Raw genomic sequence first — 12,291 nt, 5'->3', positions numbered from 1 at the left:
GGCCTGGCTAGTATTTGATGCCCCTAAGCTCCCTCACCTTCTGTAGTTCTAATCCCGCTTTTTGGGGGGGTGGGGGTAGCTAGATAACGTGGGTTAAGTGATTTGCTCAGGGTCACACAGTTAGTGTCAAGTATCTAAGGCAGGATTTGCACTAAGGTCCTCCTGACTCGAGGGCTGGTGCTCTATCCACTGCACCACCTAGCTGCTCCCTAACCCCACTTCTGGCATTTGTTAGCTATGTGACTGAAGGCAAAGCTCTTATAACCTCCCAGAATTTTACTTCCTTCTAAAATGAAAGCGCTGTACTAGATGATCCCTAAGGTTCCTTCAGGCTCTAATATTCTGTGTTCTATGTCCTTTTCAAATCTGAGTGCTCTGAGTCTATGGTTCATCTATGGAAAATAATAGTAGTAGTAGTAGTAATAATTATAATAATACCTAACATGTATATAGTGCTTCCTTTATGCCAGGTACTATGCTAAGCACTTTACAATTATTACCTCATTAGATCCTCACAACAACCCTGCAAGGTAGGCACTATTATTGTCCCCATTTTACAGTTTAGGAAACTGAATCAAAGAGACGTTAAATGACTTGCCCAGGGTCAAACAGCTATTAAATGTCTGAGGTCACATTTGAACTCAGATCTCTCTGGCTCCAGGGCCAGCACTCTATCCACTGAATCACCTAGCTGCCCTCTGTTCAATTGCAGAGAGAGGTAGAAGAATAACACCACGAGGAGGACAGAGGTCAAAGTCCCCACTGCAAAATTTTGCTTAGAACAGTCTCACAGGTCTCACCTTCCAGGCCAGGTTAGAGGTGAGAATCAGTTTCACTCTGAAGCAGTTACACTTCCATCTCAGGGTACTTTCCAGTTCAAAATCCTATGTTCTAAGTTCCCTTCCAGCTCTGGTCATCTAAGCTTTTTTTTTTTTCATTCTAAGATTCTTACTTCGAGAGGTTGCTTTGAGAATCCTCTCTAACTCCCTTCAAACTGAACCAAGAAAGGATTCATGGCAGTCTGAGCTCCTTCTGACTTCAGCCCATGTTATCCTGCTTCCCTCAGTCTCATTCACCTCTTGGCCTACCATGATACAATCTGCACTGACCCAACACCACAACACATTTCATAGGACCTTGTCAGGGCCCTAATGCTAAGCCAATTCTCTACACGCACAGTTACCACTCTAATTCAGGACTCTGTCAGTTCATGCTGGGATTATTGCAATAGTGTCTTTATTGGTGTACCTGCCTTCAATCTCTGCCTTCTCCAGTTCATCCTTTTTTTTTTTCCTTTTTGGTGAAGCAATCAGGGTTAAGTGACTTGCCCAGGGTCACACAGCTAGTAAGTGTCAAGTGTCTGAAGCTGGATTTGAACTCAGGTCCTCCTGACTCCAAGGCCAGAGCTCTATCCACTGTACCACCTAACTGCCCCTCCAGTTTATTCTTTACACAGATGCTTAATTCCTAAAACTCAAGTCTAACCACTCCCCTACACAAGAAACTACTGTCCTAATAAAAAACACAAACTCCTCTGATTGGCATATAAAGCCTTCTACAATCTGGTTCTAACGTGTCTTTAAAATAAAATTTTTTTTACTATAAATTCAATAAACATAAACATTTTAATGTGCATAGAACAGAAATTATATATGAAACTGTGAACTTCCATTAATGTAGTTTTTCCTAATTTAATACAATAGCAAAAAAAAAACCCCTCATTGTCTGTGTCCCCTTTTGAATTGCTTTTGCTCTCTTCTGTGTATTTTTAAATGTTTCATTGATGTTTTCTCTTTTCTTTTTTTTTTTTTGCTTCACTATCACTACCTACAAACTCGACCACCACTCAAAAAAATTGAAACCCTCTCTTGTAACCAATAAGTATAATCAAGCAAAACAAATCACTCTGTTGGTTATGTGGTTTCAGTGCATCACCCTTTTGCCAAGAGTCTAGAAGCAGCCTTCATCACCAGTCTTTTGAAGTCATGACTGGCCCCTCCATAGATCAGAGTTCTGAAGCCTTCCAAAATTGTTTCCCTCTCTATTCCTTGGTCATCATGTCAGTTTTTCTCCTGTTTCTACACACTTCACCCTGCATTGGCTCACACAGGTTTCCCCATGTAAAATCTAACTCATATTCACCATTTCTTATGGCACAATAATATTCCATTACATTCATACGCCATAGTTTGTTCAGCCCTTCCCCAGGACACCAGTTGATGGGCACCAGTTCTTTGCCACCACAAAAAGAACTGCTGAAAATATTTTTGTACGTATGGGTCCTTTCCATCTATTTTTGACCTCTTTATAGGCCAAGTAGTATTATTTAGGGTTCAGTGCTTGGCACAGTTTAGTGACTTTTTGGAAAAGGATCTATGCTTTCCAGAATGTACAACCTGTCTTTCCAGACTGACCTCATATTACTCCCCTTCGTAACTCCATATTCCAATTAAATTGGTTGACATTGTTCTCTGTACTTAACTGTCTACCCTCACCTCATTGCCTTTGCACAAATGAGCTCTTCCCCCATACTTAAAATGCTCTTCCCCCTCACTTCTGCCTGTTGGAATTCTGAGCTCTTTTCAACGAGCAGAGGTTCAGGAGTAACCTCCCCCAAGACCCTTTCCTGATACTTCAGTTGTTAGTGCTTTTCCCCCCATCCCTAAGCACCCCCTCTTGAAATCTGTTTTGCATATATTTTATAGGTATCTATCTGTGTACATATTGCTTCCTCCTAGTAAATACAAGCTCTTTGAGGGTTAGAACAATTTTTTTTTTCAGTCTTTGTTTCCCCAGCACCCAGCACAGTGCCTAGCACATACTAGATGCTTAATAAATGCTTGTTGAATGAATAAATAAGATGATCTCTAAGATCATTTTATTTCAATAAGATGATCTCCAAGAACCCTTCCAGTTCCCCTATTCTTTGAACAAGATGAAATTGCCCATGGTTATACAGCAAGTTAATGTCAATGCTTAAAGCCCAATTTCTCCTTCTATTTCTGGCATTCTCTGACTCAGTTCCTACTCTACTTAGTGACCAGCTGATTGTGCTTAGGCAAGGCCATTCCTCTCAGAGTTCTAATTTCCTCAACTACACAATGGGGGTAATCATATTTGTGTAGGCCTCAGTTTCTTTTTCTGTAAAATGGTTGGAAGCAATGTGGAATATCAGTAAGAGCACAATATTGGAAGTCAGAGGCAGGAAGGAAACAAAGACAAAAATAAAAGCATTACTAACTCTCAAGGGGCTGACATTCTATTGGGAGTTAGAGGATCCCATTTGAAATCCTAGCTCTGCCACATGCCACCTGTGTAACCTTGAGCAAATCACTTAAGCATTCTGAACCTCAATTTTTCCATCTGTAAATTGATAGAGCTGGACTGAATGACATCTAAGCTGAGCCAGAGCTAACAATATTTGTGCTTGGGGCAGTACAAATCACCCTCAGTAGAGGTATATAAATTATACCCTCAAATCAATTCTTCAAAATGGAGGAGCAGGGTGGTGTTTAATGTTGAACTATTGTAGATGTCCTTTCCTTCTGTCACTCCGTCTCTGCACACTTGGAGAAAGGGGGGCAGATAGGACCCATAAAAAATTCCTTCTCCCTCCTGAGGAGGAGAGGTGGGGACCATTGGTGTAATGGGAGAGGAGGACATAAGTATCTGCTCCCAACATCCTTGTGCTTCAGCAGAGGATCCCCACCCTTTATGTACCTTCCCAGGTCCAGGCCTCACCCACTATCATCGAAAAGGGAGACAGACAGTTTCATCTACTCGTGGACCCATAAAGGCAAAGAGAAGGGTCAGTTGGGTGAGTAGGGGATATGTTAGACCTTGACGTCTTATGCAAGGTATATCTGGCCTCTGGAATGGGTATTGAGCAGCTGGGTGATGTCTTCATGCCTAGAGACCCCTTAGCCTCATCAGCTGCTTCTGCTGAGATGGGCCAACACCGAGGGGGCACTGGAGTTCCATGTCCCTTGGTGTTCTCTCAAGACAGAGTGTGCCAATTTTCTTCAGCTCCCTCCAAACACGCAAATTCCGGGTCTAGGAGTTGGGGGGGGGGGAGCTGGACCCAGAGTTTTACAAGACCCACTGAGTCATCAAAGACAGATTTCTGCCTTTCCTGGTAAGGAGGAAAAGAGGATGAAAGCACCAGGGCCAAGGCTGGACGTCCTAGGAAAAAGCCGACAGGAGGAACAGATACAGATCTGTTCTCTCTACAATTTTGATGTTGACTTTAGAGTTAAGAAGTGCTAAGTGGGCTGGGTGGCAGAGTAGGACCCTTGGCCAGGGCTTGACTGGGACGGAAGCAAGGCTGAGGTCTTCTGGCTGGGGCCAGAGCTCTGGGCGGGGCCAGGGGAGGGCTCCAGCGGTGGCGGCTCCTCCCCACCTCGGGCTGGGACCGTGGGGCTTCTGGGCGGCTCACCGCAGGCAGGAAAGAACGGCCGACCAGGGATTCGACGATACCCGCGGTGGCAGCAGCTCGGGGGGTGCCCCAGAGGCGGAGCGGAGCCCCAGCCCCCCAGCGCCGGGGTACGGGCGCCAGCTGGCGCAGGGCGGGGATAGGGTGGGCGCTGGGGAGAAGTTGGGGAAAGTTTAGTCAGAGTTGGCCTGGGCACCCCCACCCCTGCCCAACATACACATAGTTGGAGGCTCCCGGCCTGGGGCAGAGCAGGGCTCAGAGAGATGGAGCGGAGGTGGGATCTTGGAGCTCCTGGGGATGGGGGAATCCCAATTCCTTCAGAGTCAGGAGAGGTTCACAGAGCCTCTAAAGCTTGGGGGTGGGGGAGTCCTTAGAGTTGGGGTTTGGAAGTGGGATGGATCCTCAAGCCCTCAGATAGAAAAGGTCGCTGGGTGCCCTGAGTTTCTCAGAGAGTGGAGCTGGTAGTGCTAGGGACACCTGGCCCTGTCCCATCTTAGGCTGGCACAGACAAGCCCCCTGGGGAACATCTCCCTGACTCCCCGCATTGGAGTTGACTGAAGACCAACTCCCTCCCCTCTACAACAGCTGGAGGCTGCCCCATGGGTCACCCTGAAGCTTAGCCAGCTGCTCCTGAATATTTTACACAGGCGGCGGGTTGGGGACGCTGTTCCCATGACACTTCCCATCTCCTGTTACCTGCCCGCTAGCCGACCCCTCCTCCCTGCCACCCTTGCTTCCCTACCCGCTTTCCTTTTCTTCCACAGAGATTGAGAACTTGGGCCCAGGCTCCAGCCAGATCTGAGGCCCCTTCCTTAACCTCCAAGAGGCTCAATGAATTAGGACCTCTGCCCCACAGTTTGGCTTCTGAAAAATTGCCCCTCACAACTCCAAACCACCCATCACCCCCACCCCAGGGCAGCAAAGATCTTAGAACCACTACCAACCTCACACTCCAAAGCTGGACCAAGGGTCAAGGGTCTTTCTCCTTCTTTTGTTTATATTTGAACAAAACAGAAGGGAGAACATGTGAGAGGGCTGTTTGTGTGATGACTTGGATCTGTGCTCTTGCTTCCACAAACCTTGTGTGAGGTACCCACAGGTTGTGGTTCTGGGTATATGAAAATAATTGTAAATGTGTATATCTCCATGTATGCAGAATTACATATGTGTATGTCCTCTGTGACTACTTGGGTGTACTTTGCACATCAGCTTTAGCGTAGGATTAACTCTTTGTGTGAATGTGTGCACATGAGGCACTGGATGTAGTTCTTGGCCTCTATGTGCTGTTACTGTGCAGTTAAGAAATGTCAGTGATGGATGTATGTGTTCTCTGGGCCTGTGACTAGAAGAAACCCTTAACCCAATGCCAGGTCACCCCTGCCCCCATTAGAACAAAATGGACCAAAAAGGAGAACCAGTGACCTCTTTGCCCAGCCTTTCATTCACAGGAAACATGTCGCCTATTCTCTTCAAGATGACGCTGAACACCCAGCAGGATCCCCAGACGGTCCTGAGAAGACGATCCAGCACCCCACTGTCCCTATCGCCAAAGCCTAGCTCAGGCCTTTTGGCGCCAAAGCCCCCCAGGAGATCGAATCACCCCCAGCTCTGCCAGTCATCCTCTCTCAATCCCCCCCCTCGGCCTCCCTCGCCTGCCCTGGACAACTGGTCCTCTGACTCCAGTGATTCTAGTGACTCTCTCTACCGTGTAGTGCTACTTGGAGACCCCAGGGTGGGAAAGACCAGCCTGGCAAACCTTTTTGCTGGTATACAGGATCGAGACCTACAGGAACATCAGGGAGGTAAGACCCTCAAGAGAATAGAATGAAACCTCTCGTGGGGGGAGAGGGTACACTATTAGTGAAAGTTTTAAGTTTTAATAGTTTAAAACTTGCACAAAGACTTCTGGAACAAACACCTTGCATTTGTATACAAAAAAGTAGGTATGCGATACGTGCTCATCCCAAAATCACCAGTTGGAATTGGTGAATTGCAGAGTCTCTAGTCCAGCTCAGATCAGAATAGTAATTCCCTCCGTAACTTCCCTGACTGTCCCTGATCAATTTGTCATCCAGTCTCAGACTTGAGGAGCTCCAGTGCTTGGGAGCTCACTGCTCCCACCCCCAGGGACCAGTCATTTTACTTTGAGACAGCTCTGAATGTTGGGAAGTCTTTCCTTCCCCTAAGCTAAAATCTGCCAGTTTCTAGTTCTGCTCTTACTGTTCTACAGAACAAGACCAATCTCTCTTCCATATTTCAAATATGGAAGACAGTGATCATTTCTCCACAAGCCTCCTCTTCTCCGGGTAAAATATCTCCAGTTCCTTCAACTGTGTGGCCTCCAATTCCCTCACCATCTTAGCCATCCTCCTCTGGACACACTGGCTTATCAATGTTCTTCCTAAAATGTGGCATTCAGACTTGAACATAATAGCCCAGGACTGGTCTGACTAGAATACAGAACAGAAGAAACTTCACCTTTCATTCTCTCTTAATGTAGCCTAATCTCTCTTAACGTAGTCTAAAGTCACTCAGCTGGTTTGGGCTGCTAGGCCATGCCATGCTATTAATTCTTAACAAGCATACAGTTCTCTAAAACCTCTGGATCTTTTTCACACAAACTATTATCTAATCATACCTCTCCCAAACTAGATTTGGGCAGTTGATTTTCTGAACCTACTTGTAGGCTCCATTTCCCCCTATTCAATTTAATCTTATTAGAGTTAGCCCACCATTCCAGCCTGTTGAGATCCTTTGGGAGCCTGACTATTGTCCCACTTGTTAGCTATACTTCCTAGCTATATGCTATCTGCAAATTTGAAAGGCATGTTGTCTGTGCTTTCCTTCAAGTCATTAGTAAGCTGTTCAGCATAAGGCCAAGGACAGATTCCTGGGGTATTACACTGGAGAACTTCCTCTAGGTAGACATGGTCTAGTCTTTGGATACAGTTCTGAACCCACTTAACTATACTATTATCTAGATCATATCACATTGACTTATCCAGAGGAATAGCACAGGAGAGACATTATCAAATGCCCTTATGTAATAATTGGATTGATACATTCACATGTAATTTTATTGTTGTTCAGTCATTTCCGGTTGTGTCTGACTCTTCATGACCTCATTTTCTTGGCAGAGATATTAGAGTGGTTTGCCATTTCCTTCTCCAGCTTATTTTTACAGATGAGGAAACTGAGTCAAACAGGGTTAAGTAACTTGCCCAGAGTCATACAGCAATTAAGTGTGTGAGGCCAGATTTGAACTCAGAAAGATGAGTTTTCCTGACTCCAGGCCTGGCACTCTATCCGCTGTGCCACCCAGGTGTCCATGGAATAGGTGGGGGATTAATAAGCTTACATATGATAATAAGTGATATAATTAATTAATATTAATAAAAGGGAGCCACCCAGGTGTCCTCCACAATTCTACTGTCTCTAGGCTAGCGAGCAGCTTTGTCTTAGCCCAGCAAGGAGCAAACAAAGTAGGTGCCCCTTCACATTCCCCCTTCAGTCCAATTGAACCAACATTTTATTAAGTGGGACAGCATAATGTAATGGGAGAAGGACGGAACTTGGTGCCAGGCAAGTTGGCACACACTTTTAATCCCTGCTGCTAGGGAAGCTGAGGCTGGTGGAACCCCTGAGCTCAGGCTATAAGTGGGCTGAGCCAATTAAGCATCTAAACTAAGCAACCCCAGTGTGGTGAGCTGCCTGGGAAGGAGCCACCAGGCTGCCTAAGGAGGGGCAAATCAGTCCAGGTTGGAAACAGAGCAGATCAGAGCTCCCATGCCAATCAGGAGGGGGATCGGACCCTTGAGTGGCCAATGCACATCCAGCCTGGGCAAGGGGGCAAGGTAGGGAGACCCAGTCTCCCCTCCCAAAAAAAGATGTTTCAATACCTGGCCGTGACATACTAGATATGTGATCTTGAGCAAGTCATTTCTCTTCTCTCTGCCTCAGTTTTCCTAACTGTAAAATGGGGGGTTTGAACTAGATGACCACTAGTCTAATGCTCTGATTCTGGTACTTACAATAAGTTCACTTGTGAGAAGTGGAGTTGTAAGAGCATGGTCCCTGATCCATTCCATACATGTGGACATTGAAATAATGTTTAGGGACCTCCACATCCCACAGCCCATTAGCAGCTAAGCCAGCATCTAAACCCAGGCATTCAGGTGCTTTTCTCTGAAGGAAGGCTAGCAAGTTGTAAAATCAGCAGAGAGGGCTAAGGAACCTGTAGTCCAGACTGGGGACGCTAGTGCCCCAGGCAGCTTCATGACTAGCACACTTGTACCCTACAAGTGATCAGGAGCATAAATCTAGGAACTGGGAGTCCATTGGGAGTCAATAACGAGAGAAGCTCAGGTAGGACTGAATTTTCTAGCCCTTACCCTCTCTCAAAGGGAAAGAACCTTGAATTGGGAGGTAGAAGACCCAGTTTTGAATCTTAACTCTGCTATAGACTTAAAGTATGACCTTGAACAAGTCTTTTTCCTTCTCTGTACCTCAGTTTCCCCATCTATAAATTGAAAGGGTTGAACTAGATGTTTTCCAAGGTATCTTCCAGCTTTAAAAATTCTAAAAGAGGTGACCAATGGGAAAGTGCATAGAAAATGTCTTCTTTTACTCTGGGGGTGACCTCATGGACATAGGCCAAGAGAAGCTGAAATGAGGACTCATCCGGCTATTACAGGGCATCTGAACATGAACTTGGAGGAATCAATGCTATGTAGAAATTGAGTTAAATTATGAGACTACTCCTGAAGAGACTAAGGTAGTATAGGAGAGAGTATGCCTTGAGGTATTTGGGGAAATACTTGTATATTGTTCTAATTATATCTTTGAATTAAATATCACTTTGTAAAAAGTAATAAAAAAAAAAGTCTTCTTTTAATTATTCAGTCTCTGCCATGGAAGCCAAGAGCTTCCATCTCTTCCTCTGAGGTCAGCATCACTGTACCGCCAGACCCCACTAAGCCCAGCCTGTCCCCTCTATTCCAGAGGACATGTATGAGAGGACCCTGTCTGTGGATGGAGAGGACATGACGCTGCTGGTTATGGACAACTGGGAGTCAGAGAAGCGGGTATGGAGCAGGGGACATGGAAGGCCTGGGCAGCCTGATGGGAAGCCTCCTGGGAATCCTAGAAGCCTGGGAGCCCCGAGTTTCAGCAGAGCAGACAGAGAGGTCCCCAGGTGTCTGGATACCCAAAATGGAGCTGCCATAGAATCATTTAACATTTCCTGGACCTTAGAACATAGAATGTCTGAGCTTGAACGAACCTTAAAGACCATTTGGCTTAATCCCCTCCTTTAACAAGGGCAAAAACCGAGGCCAAGAGAATGGAAGTGACTTGCCCAAGGTCATACAGTGAGTCTATGGCAGACCCAGAATCAGAACCCAGATCTCTTTAGTCCTGAGCTGAGGTTTTTCCCAATGCACCATAAACCCCTTAAGAATGTCCAACCCCTCCTTCTTGCCCAAGAGAATGAGCATCCTCCTCCTTCACCTGGGAGGCTTGGAAGGCCTCTGAGAAGATGGCTTCACTCTCTTCCCCTGCAGGATGAGAAGAGCTGGCACCGTGATTACTGCCTACAAGTGGGCAGTGCCTATGCGATTGTGTACTCCATCACAGACCGAAGCAGCTTTGAGAGTGCTTCTGAGTTGCGCATTGAGCTCCGAAGGGCCCGCCAAGCAGACAATATTCCTATCATCCTGGTGGGGAATAAGGCAGACCTGGTGCGCTGTCGAGAGGTCTCTGTGGAAGGTGAGGGCAAGGGCCTCAATCTACCTGGTCTGTCCTGCTCTGCTATTATTTCCCCTTCCATCCTTTCTCCTGCTACCACCCTGGAAGTACAATGACCCTGGGCCCCTGGCCCTGGCTGGAGCTAAGCTAAAGTGAAACTATGCCACTGTCAGAGCCATAGCTAAGGTGGGGCAGTTGGGGATTTGTCTATGACAAAAAAAAATCTGTGGGATGTCAGGCACCCTCCTCCCAGGTGACTGTACCCCAAGTAAAGTCCACCTGCCTTTCTTCCCTCAGGTAGCTCCCCAAGCATCAGCCTTATAGTGTTCTCCTCCACGGGCCCTGGTGTCCAAGTTTCTCTCCACCTCACACCCCTAACTGAATTTGTCTTTAAAAGCATATCTGGGGGCACTTTTTCTTCTGCTTGCCCTCTGGGCATTTTTTGTGAAATTTGCCCTGGCACCAAAATTGCTGATTATGGATCTACCTACTATTTTCCCCTCCCTCCCTGCCCTTCTTTCCTTCTTTCTTTACCTTCATGGGATTCTCTCTCCATCCCTACTTTCTCTGTTCCTCTCTGTAACTACTTCTTTCTTCTTCTCCCGCTTTTCTCTCTGCTTCCTCCTTTCCCCTTCTTTTCTGGACCCTGCCTACTTTCTCTTTTTGCTCTTCCCCATACTCATCCGTCTTTTCTCCTTTTTCCTTTATGTTATTCTGTTTCTTCTCCTCTTTCCACTTCTCCCCTTGTTTCTCTTCTCTCCTTTGCCACCCTTTCCCATCCCTTTTCCTCTTCCCTTCTCCTTTTCTGCCTTTTCCCATTCTGTCCTTTCTTCTCCCTCTCCTTGCCTCCTCTCTTCCCCACCTCCTCTCTTCGGTCCCCTTCCTTCCCCTCTAGAGGGTCGGGCTTGTGCTATGGTATTCGACTGCAAGTTCATTGAGACTTCAGCAGCCCTGCAGCACAACGTAGCAGAGCTCTTCGAGGGCATTGTGCGCCAGATCCGCCTGCGGCAGCTGGGCCAGAAGGCAAATGGCCCCCGTCTTCCAGAGCCTCGCCCTAAGAGCCTCAGCCAGAGGGCCCGACGGTTCCTGGCCCGGCTGGCCACACGAAACAACAGGAAGCTAGCACTGAAGGCCCGATCCAAATCCTGCCATGACTTGTCTGTGCTTTGACACGAGGCTCTACCTCACTGGGCTCCAAGAACATAAAAAGGAGAGGGGAAGGACCATCTAGCCTGGGACCAGCCCCAGAGGCTCCCGCAGCTGCCACCCCCACCCCCCATATAGTCACCTCCCTGCTGCACTGAACCAAATAGTTTATCCTCCAGGTATCGTTGATGTTTCCAGCCATAATGACTCCAAATTGGGAGGAGAGGGATTCCCAGGCCTGCAGAGGAAGAGGCAGATTGGAGGGGGGCAGCCCATGTCCAGGGGGATGGACCTAGAAGTACTGTTCAATCCTACCAGGCACCTCCTCCTTCACACCCACAAACGGGGAGACCTATGTAGTCTGGGTAATCCCAGAGAACAGAATCCTGGCACCCCTGCTGTGATGTGTATCTGGAGGGAGAGTGCCAATGTTGGGCAAGAGATCCAAGTGCCAGCCCTAAGCCCCCCATGGATAGCAGTGGGCAGCAAGCTGAGGGAGAAGGCTGCTGGGTAGACAGCTCAGGTGGTGATAAATAGGGCCAATGAAACCATCTTTTTTGAGGGGGAGAAACTCCCTAGCTGGAGATAGGATGGGCAGACTTGGAGGAGATAATGCCACCATCTATACCTTTTTGTACTACCTGTCTCACCACCAAGCTATCCAGCCAACTATGGCCCCAGAAGCTCCTGCAATAAACCAGACCTGAGAGGTGTCCCATCCATCAGTTGCTGTGTCTACTCAGAGTCCCATTTTTCCTTCTCTAAGTCAGGCCAGGATTTGAGAGAGAGAGAGAGAGAGAGAGAGAGAGAGACAAGTTAAGGCCTCACTTCTCTCCTTCCTAAGCCTGGTTCCATCAGCAGTGCTTCCCAAACTATACCTCTGGTTGGCCCAGGATACTCAAATTCATCTATTTGGGCAAAAAGAATATGTAGAATTATATCTGTGCATCCGGCTCAGGCTAGAGGAG

The 12,291-nt window shown here is 47.1% G+C and overlaps 1 protein-coding gene across 1 annotated transcript; it reads left to right on the top strand.

The window, feature by feature from the left end:
* The first annotated feature begins 4,440 nt into the window (after positions 1-4,440).
* On the top strand, positions 4,441-12,041 carry LOC114046825 (GTP-binding protein REM 1-like). The gene is made up of 5 exons (XM_027867358.1): positions 4,441-4,542; positions 5,907-6,234; positions 9,434-9,516; positions 9,994-10,198; positions 11,073-12,041. Exons 2-5 carry the CDS (start codon positions 5,907-5,909, stop codon positions 11,345-11,347), a joined length of 891 nt encoding a protein of 296 aa, XP_027723159.1. The 5' UTR covers positions 4,441-4,542; the 3' UTR covers positions 11,348-12,041.
* Positions 12,042-12,291: the final 250 nt, after the last annotated feature.

This window comes from Vombatus ursinus, unplaced genomic scaffold (genome assembly GCF_900497805.2).
Source record: "Vombatus ursinus unplaced genomic scaffold, bare-nosed wombat genome assembly UNPS02014786.1, whole genome shotgun sequence".
Taxonomy (NCBI): domain Eukaryota; kingdom Metazoa; phylum Chordata; class Mammalia; order Diprotodontia; family Vombatidae; genus Vombatus; species Vombatus ursinus.
The sequence above is the reverse complement of the archived record's forward strand: the minus strand, read 5'-3'. Positions and strand labels throughout refer to the sequence as shown.